General features: G+C 37.5%; 1 protein-coding gene across 13 annotated transcripts in view; it reads right to left on the bottom strand.

Moving 5' to 3' along the window:
* Nucleotides 1-14,382, bottom strand: part of FHOD3 (formin homology 2 domain containing 3) — a 374,599-nt gene that overhangs the window by 324,571 nt on the left and 35,646 nt on the right. For all 13 annotated transcript variants that reach the window (XM_032746914.3, XM_072924374.1, XM_072924376.1 and 10 more), the window contains exon 2: nucleotides 13,697-13,803. In XM_032746914.3, the coding sequence (XP_032602805.2) occupies nucleotides 13,697-13,803 (107 nt within the window). The remainder of the gene's footprint in view (nucleotides 1-13,696; nucleotides 13,804-14,382) is intronic.

The raw sequence follows: 14,382 nt of genomic DNA, 5'->3' as shown, positions 1-14,382 counted from the left end.
GAGATCAGAATCATTACTGCTATAAGATTAACTTCTAGTCTTTGGAGTTACCTCGACACAAAACCTTTTCTTTATTCAATTTCTCTAACAAATTAAAGTAAATAAGCATATGCTAACAGCTCACTGAATGCTTGTCTTATGGAATATATATGCTTTATTTTGTCATTGTTATGTACCTCATTACAAATAGTTTCACTCAATTATACATTTTCAAGTTGTGATTTAAATGACATTTTGAAAATATTACCTCAATTGACTGTCTTAAACAGTTACTTATTTTGAAGCAAAACCTTTGTCTGAGCTAAGCAATCCCTTGACCAGAAGGAAAATACCAAGATTGTTATTGGGGGTACAGAGGGGAAAAAGCATTAACAAACAAAATAATAATCATTTAATGCCAAAACCACACATTAAAAGAAACCAACACAGTCTCCTCTTAATGTTTCAAGGAAACTTTGAAAGGAAATTTTAAAAGCGTCTGTTTTATTAGGACACGACATTGTTCTTGGACCTATACTAAAGACCTGCTGGTATCAAAAATGGGACTTTTATGTAAATATCTAATTAAGATTCATTAATGTTTTTAGCAAGACAGACCACAATAATTTCCTTGACAAAGGTAATCTTTGTAAAATAGGAGAATGCATCAATTAACATACAATTTCTATTTCAATGTTTTCTTTCTTTCAAGAAGTAACTATTCAGACTTGCTAATATTCTTTTGAAGGGCCAGATATCTCAATTCAATAAATTTAGCCTCGAACAATCCCCTGATTCTGAAAACACATTATTTTATCATTTAAAACTGAAGTAGAAAAACACTTTTCTAACTTTCTTAGTGATTGCTTAATAACTCAATAAAGAAAATTCATTAGATTAAAGGTGTTAATTCTACAAAAGGCCATGCTGTGTCCTTCTGGGTTCCTCCTGTTCTGCTTTCTACACAATACTTGATAACCATGGAAAAAGCTACAGTTTTATAGCACAGCAGCAAACAAATTGCAACGGCTTTAATAATACTCTATAGCCACACAGACAAGTAAACTCACTATTCTTCATTGTATTTGCTCAAAAACTAAAATCTGTCACAGACATCTGAATCATAAAGAGGCCACCATAAGCAGAAGTTGAGTCCAATGCTGTTAGAAGCCATGATTTTAGCTCACTAACAATTGGATTTTGGTGAGCTAAAATTTTAATTAGAATCTTCTCAGTTAATGTACATAAGAGTGTGTCTACTCTTAGTTAGGGTCTGTAGACCCTTCTATTTCAGAAATATTTAAAGCATATAAAAAAAAGTTACCCCATGAAGGCAGACTTGGATTTCAATCTTTCACGCAGTGCTACACACATTCATAATGGCAACACAGCAACTAAGAGTGATGCATCTTGTTAGGGTGACTCTGTTTTTTTCGTATATTTTTTAAATAAATAAAAATATTATAATAGGCAACTATATAATATAGAGCAGTTTTCAAGTAGCATAGTCTCATGAGTCTCATTGTACTCTGTTCCAAGCAGGGATCACACCCATTAAGATTACTGTTATCAGTCAGTTGTAGACAGAGATAATTCTTGAGGATAACTTAGAGAGAAAAATTATTTGCTGTGCTAGAAAATGATGCAAAACCTTTGAAAACTACAAAGTAGTTTGTTTCTGCACATAGAAGTTTGGATATTTAAACTAATGAGTATCCTTTCCCTCAGATCCCAACCAAGATTCTGGAAATATAGCCTAGATGTGGTGGAAAATGAATACTAGAGTTTCAATTCAAACAGAAAATATCAGTAAAAGGATTGTAAGAATGGGGTTCCAGAGGACGGACTTTACCTTTCCCCCCGCACTGGGCTAACAGCACAGCTGACGCTCTTCCTCATCCTACTTTAGAGAAGCACTGTAAAGAGCAAGCGGTTCCCACATGCAGCTTGCTTTGAACCTGAGGAACTACACAAAAACCTACAGGTTTGCCCTCCTAAGTTTCACGAAATCAAGGAAAAGAATGGAAAATAAAATCATATACCAGCAAACAGTATAAGTACGCTGTATTTTCATTATTTAGTTGCTATAAGATGGGAAAGTTTGCTGCTCCCCCAGTCTCCAGCTCCCCCTGTACTTAGTTTTTCACACTGCTATGAAGTGCAGTATCAATCAATCACTCACAGCAAGGCAAATTCTGAACCAGAGGGAATCAGATGAACCAGGCATACGTTTACCCGACACCAAGCCTCTCTTGAAATAATCAGATAATTTTTTTCATTATCCTTCAGAACCACCACCAAAGCAAAAACAATGGGTTACTAAACCCAGCTAAACTAATACCATGAGCTGTTGCCTATTTATCCCAAAGAGGGCAGAGGTTGGATGGAAAACTAACTTCAACCTGGTAACACTGAAATTATTTCCAGACCTGGACAGCATTTAACATCCACCTAACCTGATGATTTACCCTATAACAATTCTGCAGCTAATCCTGCCTGATGTAACAATCTAACCATTAAGAAAACCTATCTACCACAGATGCTGCTTTCAAAATACACATGCACAACACATGCTTCACATTTTGTTACAGCTTCTCATAGCACTCAGGTTTCTTCGTGGGCCATTAAACATCTCCAATAACTACATCTATGTTTTCCAACAGAAGTAGCTTAATGAGAACAGCATTCAGCAACTCCTGAGCTCAACAAAGAATCACTGACTACCACAAAAGAAACCTAGACTACAGTATGCCACCAGAAGCAAACACATAGCAACAGACTTGCTCTAAAGTGCATTACTTTTGCAAATGGCTTTTGCTTTTTCATTTCAGAACCCATCCATTTCCATCTTCATTTGCACACACCTTTTAGGGAGTGGAAAATGCTTCTGCAATGGGGTATTGCCTCACAGTTGCTTCAGTTTAAGGTACTCCACAGCAGCAATGGAGAACAAACTGTTCCTTGTTGAATGCATAAAGGATGAAATTTTTGCCAGAGTTCAAGCACTTGAGTCTATCAGGTTTTCCCTGAAAAAGATCTACAAGCCAGCACACACATACAATAAGGAAGGTGTTTTTTAACCTGCTATTAATCAGACAGCATAAATCCTAGGCTTTGATTTCAAAGCTGTTAAGATACAGTTTGACTGCCATTTCACCATGATATGCTTCTCCAGTCAACTACAGATTCAAGAGATTGGAAAATAAAAATATGACACTTCAAAAAAAAAAAAGCTGTATAAAAGCCAAGTCTTTTTACAGTGAGAGAGTGCACATGTACACAGAGAGTGGAATTAAGAATCTCCCTTAAACTCCTCCAAAAATCTTATCCAAACAAGTAACCTTTTTGAAGTTCTTAGGTGACTATTATCCAAAGATCCAACTGTCATGTTCAAGCTCATGTTATTGCCATTGAATAATAGAAACAGAGGAGCTCAGGAAATAATATCAATAATTAAAAAGAAGTATTTTTAATGCTAATACCTTCAAATGGATGACAGCGCTAGCAACCTCTTCTGGTACATGACAGGCTATATGAAGCAAACACACACACTCATCCTCATAGGAAGTCAGTAGGCTTTTCTCTCTTACCTCATTTTTCCACTTAAAAATTAGTGTGAAATCAGATTGTGTCTGCATCCTGTTAATGTAATACATTTGCAAGTCATCTAATTATTTTGCAGGGTGGTTTTATTCAGAGCATTCCCGGATCATGACAAATTAATTAAAGTAACAATCATTTGACAAGAATGGACAAAAATAAGTAAACCAATAGCAACCATTTCAGTCTGTTCAGTTTGCATTAAAAAACTAAAAAAAAAAAAAGCATAAAAATAATTAAAACTTTACTAATTAATAGAAATAATCTCAGCATATTCCCTAAGCAAAAACTGGGATGGCAAAATCTGGCCATTCATTAGAGCAAGAAACAGCATACAAAATAACAAAGTATGCTTAGATTTGTATAGGTTTTTATTTCCCAGCAGATTATTCTATTATTGCGTTCTGTGTTTGTCAACATGATTTTAATAAATAACTGCCTCACTCCCACTAAAAACCTATAAACCACCATCATCTGAATGCCAGTGAGTGGAAGAGCATCTTGGCTGACACACCACTGTCTGTACAACTGTGCAAATAAGGGCTACATACAGACTGTCACCATGGGGTGCTGGGTTTTTACGTCCCCTAACTCTTCACAAGTACATTTACTAGGCACCGTTGCTATTTTTCTTTTTCTTTCTTTTCTTTTCCCCCTCTTTTTAAATGGAAACAAAATAGGACAGAAGGAGAAGGGGGAAGAAAATGAGAAACTCAAAATTGTAGAGTGAAACAATCAAGGGATTCACCAAGTATGCATTATAAGCCACATGAATACCACCAAATTATTTATTACTAATGTAGTCTGAGTATACGTTGGTAAAAGTTGCAGACTTTTGTGTACCTCACCAAAAGGTAATGATTTTTGCCAAAAGATAATAAATCACTTTTACACTCTCTAAAAAGCAATGAGTTCAAAATAGGGGAAACATTTGTTCCATTTGTCCGTTTTAGTAGTTTATGTGCAAGCAAACTTCAGAAGCTGGAAAATGAGAATTCCCTCCCCACTTCCTCCCCGTACTTTCTGAATCATCATGCTGGCTCTTTCTCAGATGTTAATGGCTCAATTTCCACACATTAAAACAAGAACCTTCCAATAGCCCCTCAAATATTTGAGGGCTGACTGCTGCCTTCACAGTCAGAATGACCATTTTTTAAGAGCTGTCATTCATGAACAAAACTATGTCCTTTCCCAACCCAAAAGCTCAACTCATATAATTGTTTTCAGTGGGATGTTTATCGTGTCATTTTCACATTTTCACACTTATAGCATTTTCAATTAAATCTCCATCTTACATTTTTGTATTAAAAAACCAAAAATTTAATGAGTTAGGAAATGGTGAAGAGAATTGAATTAGAAGAGTTATTTTAACAATAATATTGTTTCTGGGTAAAACACAAAACCGAAAGTGTTGTTTCCACACTTCTTGTCAACCTCGCATCTTGTTTTTCTTCATGTTCTGATGACACATCCCCTGACCAATGCTTTACAGTTCTTAGGATATGTATTTCCCACTGCTGTCACTAAGTGTCAACCTCTGGCTGCGCATTCCTCCCAGGAATCTTTACACCAAGTAATTTCTGGTAATATGGTTTTGCTATCACCTCTACTTGAAGTTCACACTACATGAGGATTTTAGTTTAAAACCTCTTCACACAAAGATGCCTTTGAAATATCTGGACTTTTGGGGGAAATGTTAGAAGAACTGGAAACCTACAGGACAAAGGCAAGGAGGAAAGTAAAATAAATTAACCTCCAACAGCTGAGTCACTTGCTGTTTTCACATCTTCAGGCACAGAGTCCTTCCAGTGCTCCCAGCCACACTGTGGGACCCACAGATTTGGTTCCAGACCACTGCGGCTGGTCTGGGTGCATTAGGAAGTGCATTGCCGCAGGTCAAGGGAGGTGATCCTGTCCCACTCAGTCCTGGTCAGGCCACATCTGGAGTGCTGTGTCCAGTTCTTGGCTCCTCAGGACAAGAGGCACATGGAGTGCCTGGAGCACATAAACCAGAAGGCTACAAAGATCATTAAGGGACTGAAGTATCTCTCTTATGGGGAAAGACTGAGGGTGCTGTTCAGCTTCCACAGGAGACAACTGAGAGAGGATCTCATCAGTGTCTGTCAGTATCTGAAAGAAAGGTATCAAGAAGGCGGATCCAGGCTCTGCTCAGTGGTACCAAGCAACAGGACAAGAGGCAATGGGCAGAAACTGATGCACAGGAAATTCCACCTGGACATAAGAAAGAACTTTACTAAGCAGGTTACCGAGTACTGGAACAGATTGCCCAGAGAGATTGTGGAGTCTCCTTCCTTGAAGATATTCAAGAACCAGCTGGACACAATCCTGTGCAATGGGCTCTGGGATGACCCTGCTTGAGCAGGGAGTTTGGATCAAAAGTCCCACTGTGGTCCCTTCTAATTTAACCCATTTGTTGATTTTGTGACCAACTTCTAATGAAGTTCCATAGTTTCAGAGCAAAAACAAACAGCACCTGAATAATAATTTTCTTTCTCACAAAGGCCCCTGATACTTGACATTAATCTAACTTACAGTTCCAAAAGAGGCATATAATTTTTTTATAATTAAAAAAAAATTAAATTTATTCAATTTGTAAAAAATAGTTTTAAGAACTTTTCATAAACATTTCTCTCTCACTAGAAATCATTCTCTACTACCTTAAGGGAAAAACCCTAATCTTGTATGATTTTCCAATTTAATTGATGATACTAAAAAGATAACAAAGTGAAGAAGATATTATCCAAAGCAGCACAACACATTTCAAAGCAATGTTCTACTCACTTAATTGGTCATTTACGCTTTATCAGAATGTGACCATTTTAACCAGACTCAGCAAGTAATATTTAAAAGCTGTCCTACCTACCTTGCAGTAGAACATGCATATGATTATGTAAATACATAAAAATAAAGTCTACTTTGCACTGATCAATATACTACTTTGTGTCTCTTTCTTCTTTTGTTAGTTTTCCATTAGCATCATATTTGGCAAGGGCTTCCTCCTAACTTGACATACAAATTTTTAAAATAATAAAACACTGTTCACAGGCCACTTATTTCTCCATATTAATTCCACTTTGGAAATGGGCTTTGTATTTATTGATGGTCCATCAATGCTTTTGCTAGCAAGCACAATTACTGAGCAGTATGTGAAATAAACTACTGTTTTGCTGTACTGCTGTGGTCTTGACCCTGGTAGTATTCACTAATTTTCATGGCTTCATTACCAGGGATCCTGGGCTAGTCACAGATTTGCAGCCGTTTAAGCTATTAGCTCACAACTGGAGGTTAAATTGGAGACACTTATTTTTAGCAGAAGCAGATTACCACCTTAGTTTAGTCAGGGGTAAACCAAATAAACACACACCACACACCAAGCACACAGACAAATTGTGTGCATGGGAGAAAAGCGAGAGTGAGCTTGCTTACACAAACCTTTGCATTTACCATGGGGTAGGAGCACATAAAGGAACAGTTGCTATGGAATAGGAAGTGTAGCTAACTGACAGCTTTTATTAATTACCCGGCACAAACTCCCTCAGCTGCCCACACACTCTGGGCAATAATATACTGGTTTGCCCTGGCAGACCAGCAATGAGTGCCCACAGTGCTGGTACTGTTCCAGGTTTGGATTCCAAATAAGTAGTTCTACTCACAACAGGAGTTCAGAGCAGCCCTGCAGCACTTTCTGGCAGCCCTACCTGCAGCCTCGCAGATGATCTGTTTATGGAGAGAGGAAGGGATTTCCTCCTCACAAGTTGAAGGGAAACACACTTCCAAGCCTCGAGAGCCCCTCACTTAACTTACAGCTGCATCACTGAGGAGGAGGCCAGAGTGCAAACACAGCCATTAAGCAGCTTCAATGTTAATAAAATTAAATGGTTTTAAATAGAACATCTGGCATCAGCTGTTTCCATAAGCTGTTTTTATTTAAGTTTCCACCAAAAAACACTGGACTTCTCAGCTATTTTCACATGCAAATCTGAATGCCAAATTAGGCTATCTTTAAAAAAAGTTGTCCTAGCAAAAACTGTAAGAATTATTCACACGCTTTTTGGTTTGGCACTTTATTTGGTATGTAACAGGCTGGGAAAGAGCTAAGCACAACAGTATTTTTGCAATACATTTTGCAGTGGAAATTATTTTTCAGTAAAAGCTCTCTTATTGTATTCATTTGCCAGCAGTAATCACTAAATTCAAAAATAGCAAATCTTCAAATGTTTCCACAGGTACCTTGGTACAGATGTAGATTTTTCCCTTTACAACTGAGTAAACTTCGGGGCAAGGTGGGAGAGAAAGAGACACAGCTGCTGAAGTATTGAGAAACAAATGCTGTGAAATAATGAGTCAAGCTCTTAAATACCTCAACATTTAAACACCCTCACCAACACCAAAAAAAAAAAAAAAAAGCCACCAAAAAACCCCATAGGGCAAAAAATCCAGACCACAGAACTTTTCAGAACTTGGTATTTGCAGTGCCATCTTACACCCCAAAAGCCACCATGAGCTTTTGACACTACTCTCAGGCACATGGATCAAGAGCACTGTGCCCCTTGAAATTTTTTAAGTATCAACTGCCCACGACCGGCCCCAGTCAAGTCTACCAAAACCAGGCTCCTGCTCACCCCAAACCAAAATCACACAGAGGGTATAGAGCTCATGAAGGCTCCTTCATGAAGCCTCCTTGTCTAAGCCAGGGGAGCCACTACTGTGGATGCTGTCTCCTTTGCAGTCAGAAGGATGCAGTACAGTTTCCAAGACTGGGGCACTTGGAGAAGAGCAAAACCAACTCTGCTTCCCTTTAAAGGACATGTTCAGCACATCAGTGAAAGTCAACACTATCCATCATTGCAACTTTTTTTTTGTAGGCTTTTTGTCTGAAGATTCTCCATGTAGACTGGAAGGAAGCTGTTAAGGTGCACAGACTGCATCCCCATGTGACATCCCAGACTTCTATTCCACACAGTAAGTTATGATCCCTGTAATTTCTGTGCTTACTGTCAGACGCCAGACACCTCTTAGACAGCACACACCAAAAAAGAGCATCCCACGTTCTTTTCAAAAGCTTTCATAGACTTTGCAGTTTGTGTCTTTTGGTGAAAGTAAAGTGGCCTGCAGACTCTGACCTCAATATATGCAGAAGAGATATACTTTTATATATCATCAAGCGAGCTTTAAATCTGAAACTATGTAAGAAAACAAGCCTTGGCCTGCAATAAAATTTATTCAAGTTAGTTATTATTTTCAAGATGTTTGTTTTCTAAATACATTTTATATTCACAAATCAGTATTCATTTATTAACTACAAAAGTAGTAGCATTTTACTATTTGTAGGAACCTTAATTTGTCAATCATTTCTTCACAAGATACTGTGTCAATGAAATTCACTGACAAGAAATCTCATAACTGGTGAATATTTTCATGGTGGAAATTTCAACTGTTAATTGCCTCCATCCTGCTTTCAGAGCACATCCCTCAAAGTCACATGTCTCTTTTGTCAGGCCTACAAAATACATGCACATTTGTGTAATTATTTTGATTACACACTCTGGAAGCAGGAATGCTTAGAGATGCCTTGCCAATTGTTCTAAAGAGGGAAACCATATGGGACCCATAATTTTATTTAATTTTGATGTCAATGGGTATTGCAAGATACTATGAAAATGAATTATTACAGTTCAACCTAAAGATTAATTTCAATATTTTACCGAATTATTTTTTATATAACAAAATTGTATCAGGATTAAGAAGCAAAAAAAGCTGCATAAAGTTTTGAAAATACGGGTGGTAATAGTTATTGTCCTCAATATTTGTGAGGTAATTAAGAACAGCATCAACTTACTCAGCCATAAAAGCCAATGTATTTCTTTAGGAATGTGAAATTTTAATCTGTATCGCCATTTATTCTGCAACAATAAAGTTTTAGAAAAATATCTACTTCTAAATGTGGTTCAACATCTCAATCTGATATATTTTAGAATGGAATACTGCTACCTTTTAGAAATTCTTACATCTTTCAAAAATTACAACAATCTCTCAGCCCAGGCTTTTTAGTTTGATGTTTCTAAGGGGTTGTTTTTCTTGTGTTTTTTTCTTGCTTTGTTGCATGATTTTAATTGTGACCATCAATTGCCTTTTTCAGATTCAGCATTTCATCAGACCTAATAGCTAAATATCACAGTAATCAAAATATTTGGGTGGACAACATGAGTAAATACTATCAATAAGCAGTCGCAGTCTCCTGTTTGTAGGAACACAATGACAATCTTTCCCTGGTATCTCCCTTATTTTTCTTGTTGTTGGCACTGAGAAACATAGAAATGGCATCAAGACAAGACATATAGAGAGAAAGCTATCAGAAGTTGAGAGCATTTTCCACCCAAACACAAACACATTCTGTTTAAACTAATACAAAATCAGCATAGAATCTGCTAGATTTCAGTCCTGCTTCAAAAAATAAGCCATACCATTTTTGTAAGACAAAAACTAAATTAACTTTCAAGTGCATCCCCAACATCCTTATGTAAACAAGTGACAAAAAGCTTTCATTCTCACAATTGTGCTATTTGCAAAGTCTAAGTGGGAAAAAATACAGTACATAAGCAGGAAAAGAATGTTAGAGATCCTTGCCAGACCCCACTGTCTCCAACAGATTCTGAATCAAGACCAGAATGAACAGCACCATCAAGAGGGAAAAGGTCTGTCATGGGGCTCACCCAGCCAAAATGGCTTGAGAAAGGGTGTCTAGAAGGAATGCAAAAACATTAGCACTGAAGCTATTTATCAGAAGTACTTTAAAAGAATCCCTGCTGAACAGAAGTCTTGAACACATTTTCTGTGGAGAAATTTTCATTGCTCATAGCACACTGCCTGAAGAAACTCCTGCTCTGCATTTTAGGACAGTGTTACCTTGTGGGCTACCATGAGGGCTTGTTAAGACATATCTACAAAGAGAGCTTGAGCAATTATATGGTAATTTAAACACATCAGCTTCTTGACAATTCCTGTTTTTTCTGTAAAACCACAGGGAAGCCAAGGAAAGGAGCTTTACCTGTCACCAACACCTTAAAGCAGCCAGCCTGCCTAAACAACTTCCACTGTGTGCTACCCTACACAATGAAGCATCCACCAAGTAACTTGTGTTGGAATAAAGAGAAAAAAGCCCAACAGCTAAACAACCTAACAAGCAAGTAAGCCATGAACACAATCTAGACTTTAAAAGAAAGGTTGTTTTCCTACATGCTCCTACGGACCCTTTTGCTGGTTGCAACACCTTCTGCAGGGCCAACCTCATTACCTGGACAGATGCTCATCCTGGTTCTTCCAATATCAGCCCCCATATAAAAACAATCTGATTTTCCTGAGCCCCACAGCTATTCTCAAGGGTGCAAATGGCAGCAAATAAAGTTGTGGAGATCGGAAAGCCATCCAATCCCCACCTATGTTTTAGTTAGCCCCCTGTGGTACAAGGCGTTTCTCCTTCACTAGATAGAAGTTTCCATTCTGCTGGAGTGGACAGCAACTACCAAAAGCCTCTTTTCACTATATTCAGTAACAGAACAGCATTCATCTGAAATTGCATGAGTGCAGATGTTTCTCATACAGGTTATTTAAAGATACCCATTATAAACTTCCAGCATCTGCCACCATTCTTTTCTTTACTTTTGAAGAAAAACCCTTCACGTTTTCGACTATACTAATCCAGCCTTTCACAGAGAAAACAAATACCTAGAGCCTCTCAAACCAATCAAAATTTTTGAGACTTTTCTTTCTGCTTGTTTTGATTTATTTATAAGTCTCATTTCAAAAGTGTTTAAAAAGAAAATCTTCATCATTTTTCCCTGGATGAACAAGGACTTTTGGCAAAAAGATGCTGCAAACAGCCAGACTACAAGACATTCTGGCCACTTTGAGTCGGGGTTTCCACAGCTAAGGTTATAAAATTTTCAAAATGCCATGACTATCCAGCTACTAAATCCTTCACTCAGAGTTCAGCAAGCTTCAGTGACCCTGATGAGCACTGATGCAGCTTTGGCATGGCAGAAAGGCAGGTCCTAAAGTAGCCTAATCTCAGAAAATTAAAAGCTTTGAAGATTAGGAACAGGACCTTGAAATGACCCAGACAGAGAAAGAGAGAGACTCCAGCCAGTCCTTCCCAGACAGCAAGCTGCTGTTAAACTCCCAAGGTCTGCAGCCAGAAGCTCCAGCTCAGGAGCACTACAGCTCAGTGTTTTGGTCTCAGAACTGCAAGGCCCAAAAATGGAGTTTAATTTGGTAGAAATACAGGACAATGAAAGACATTACTGACTGCATCTGCTACACTATGTCTAGAATATTTTCTGAATAACATCACATAAGCTGCATTTACCATGAAGTAACAATGTTAAGTCCTACAGAGAAGTTTATCCCACATGCTTCCCAAAGTTCTGGTGCGTCTTGTTTATCTTTTCTTCTCTCACAAAACATGGACAAAAATGAAATGCAGAGACCTATCTGAATCCTCACCAGTACAAAACTTCAAGCAGCAGCAGCAGTTCCATGTTTTTTGTTTTGTTGGGTTTTTTCCCCCAGGATAGCCACCACAGAGAAAATTATAATTGTGTTTCAAAAACAACCCGTATCATTGACTTCACATGGCCAAAAGAAGCATAAAAATAAAACACGGTGAACAATAGCTTTATATTTCAAGAGTAAAGTCTGGCAGGAAAAGCATCAAGTGGTCACTCACTTGCCAAGTTGCTTGGCAGTGCCAAATTGCTTCTGCGAAGTGTCAAAAGTAGCGAAAGCAAAATTACCAGAATTATCACAAAGACACCAATGGAAGGGGAAAAAATGTGACAAATTGAAAAAATATTGCTAAAAAAAATCTTTAAATTACTTGCTTTCAACTCATTATAAAGTTAGTTGGAAATATGAACTTGTTGTTCTTTGCAGTGATTTTTATCACCTATGCATGAAATTGAAGACTTTATCTTTCTACACTCAACACTCCTATTGCATAAGAAAGGAGGCTCAGGTCAGCTTGTATTGGCTACTCTATTGACAAATTCTCTTCTAACAGGTTTCTAACAGAACAGTTTTTTATTTTGTAATGGTTATAATACATGCCCCAAGCTGGTTTGTGTGAATAAGACATACACAAATGCACACATATGAATATCTGGAAAATATTTTAAATTCTTCTCCACATAATTTTCAGAAGCACAGTTCAGATTTATAAAGCATATTCATCAAAGGCAAGACAGATCAGAAGTGGAGAAGGAGTATAAACAAAGGGGTTGGATCTCCTACTGTTAACAAACTCTGACCAATTTATAATTCAGTTAAACACACCCATAAAATAATCACAACTCTACAGTCCAATATAGTAACTAGGAAGACAAAAATAGATCTAGACTTCCTCTTCATTATGCATCTTAAGAAAGACAATCACCTGAAAGACCCGGAAAAGGAAAATTCTCCAAAAAAGCAAATCTCCTATGTGCATTTACACAAACACACACTGATGCTAATTTCTGCTTTCACTTTCAGTTCTCAAAGAGATGATTATGGAAACTGTGTCATAGCAATCCATGTGTGCCAGCAATAACTAAATAAGAAAAAAAAGCAAGAGAGGAGAATATTCAAAAAACAACATGCATCCCCATCTCTTGATTTGGCTCAATCAATACCAGGAGTAAAAAAATAAACCAATACAGATCTTTTCTTCAAAATGATAAATGGAGGACTTAACTTATGAAGGTAAAATAAATTGAGTTTATAACTTCAGGAATACCACCCCCATACAATCCTCTATATGACTAATATCATAAGATAGATCTCAAAGTTCTCCAAACAAGCCATCCTCATTTACCAAGTTTCAAAGAACTATAAAATCTTACTAGACAAGTCAAGATACTCATGTCCATAGGTTTCTTTACAGTATGTCATATTTTAGAGAAACTATAACAGTGAATGTAGAGAGAGGTCATAAAATTCTTAATCATACAAAGGGACAGGCATACAAGGGTAAGATTTTTCTTTTCTCTTCCTATGCTGACCTGAATATATGAAGTTAACCACAAGCCTATTTATAAAAATTTAGTAAACCTTTACTTACCCAGCATCCTCCTGGAAGCCTTCTAGTTCATCTCGTTGTTCTGCTAGGGTGGACTCTAGATCCAGATAGGTACCATTATGAGACAATTGAAGAGTGCAGTCATCAAGCTGTAGAACAAAATTCAGACCATTAGATTAGAACAGTAGTTCTCTCTAACATACCTCTAACACTGCCTTCCCATTTTCTAGGTCCCCAGACAAGATCTCCCTAAAGCAAACAATATATTGGGAGCAGGTATGAAAATTTTTTTGGCAATTTACTCAATTCCAAACCAATGTTCCCCAGACCATGCTTGCTCACAACAGTATCAACACAACTAACAAACACTGTGAAATTTATTAGAACACACAGAAGAAGATCAGAGGGCTTTAGCACAGAGCCTTTGAAATGTAATACAGAAAGAGAAGTTAATTTCAGTGTGTATCTAGGATATAAACTACTGTTCTCTGTTCTTACAGAGTTGTAAGTAGAGTTTCTATGTCTCTGGATGAAGACAGAAGGAAGAAATACCTTTTTTGTTAGCCACTGAATGGCCCCTTTGAGGACAGATGTAGCCAAGGGACAGTGCAGAATGTGTCAGCCAAGAGTTGGGGTCCTGCAGTGAGAGCGAGTCAGTCAACCAAGTCACAGATTTTTCTGGCATTCTGCTTTTAGGGTCAGGCACTAACCAGCCTCAGAGGCGGCAG

Source organism: Taeniopygia guttata, chromosome 2 (assembly GCF_048771995.1).
Source record: "Taeniopygia guttata chromosome 2, bTaeGut7.mat, whole genome shotgun sequence".
Taxonomy (NCBI): Eukaryota; Metazoa; Chordata; class Aves; order Passeriformes; family Estrildidae; genus Taeniopygia; species Taeniopygia guttata.
This window is presented reverse-complemented; position numbering and strand designations above follow the sequence as displayed.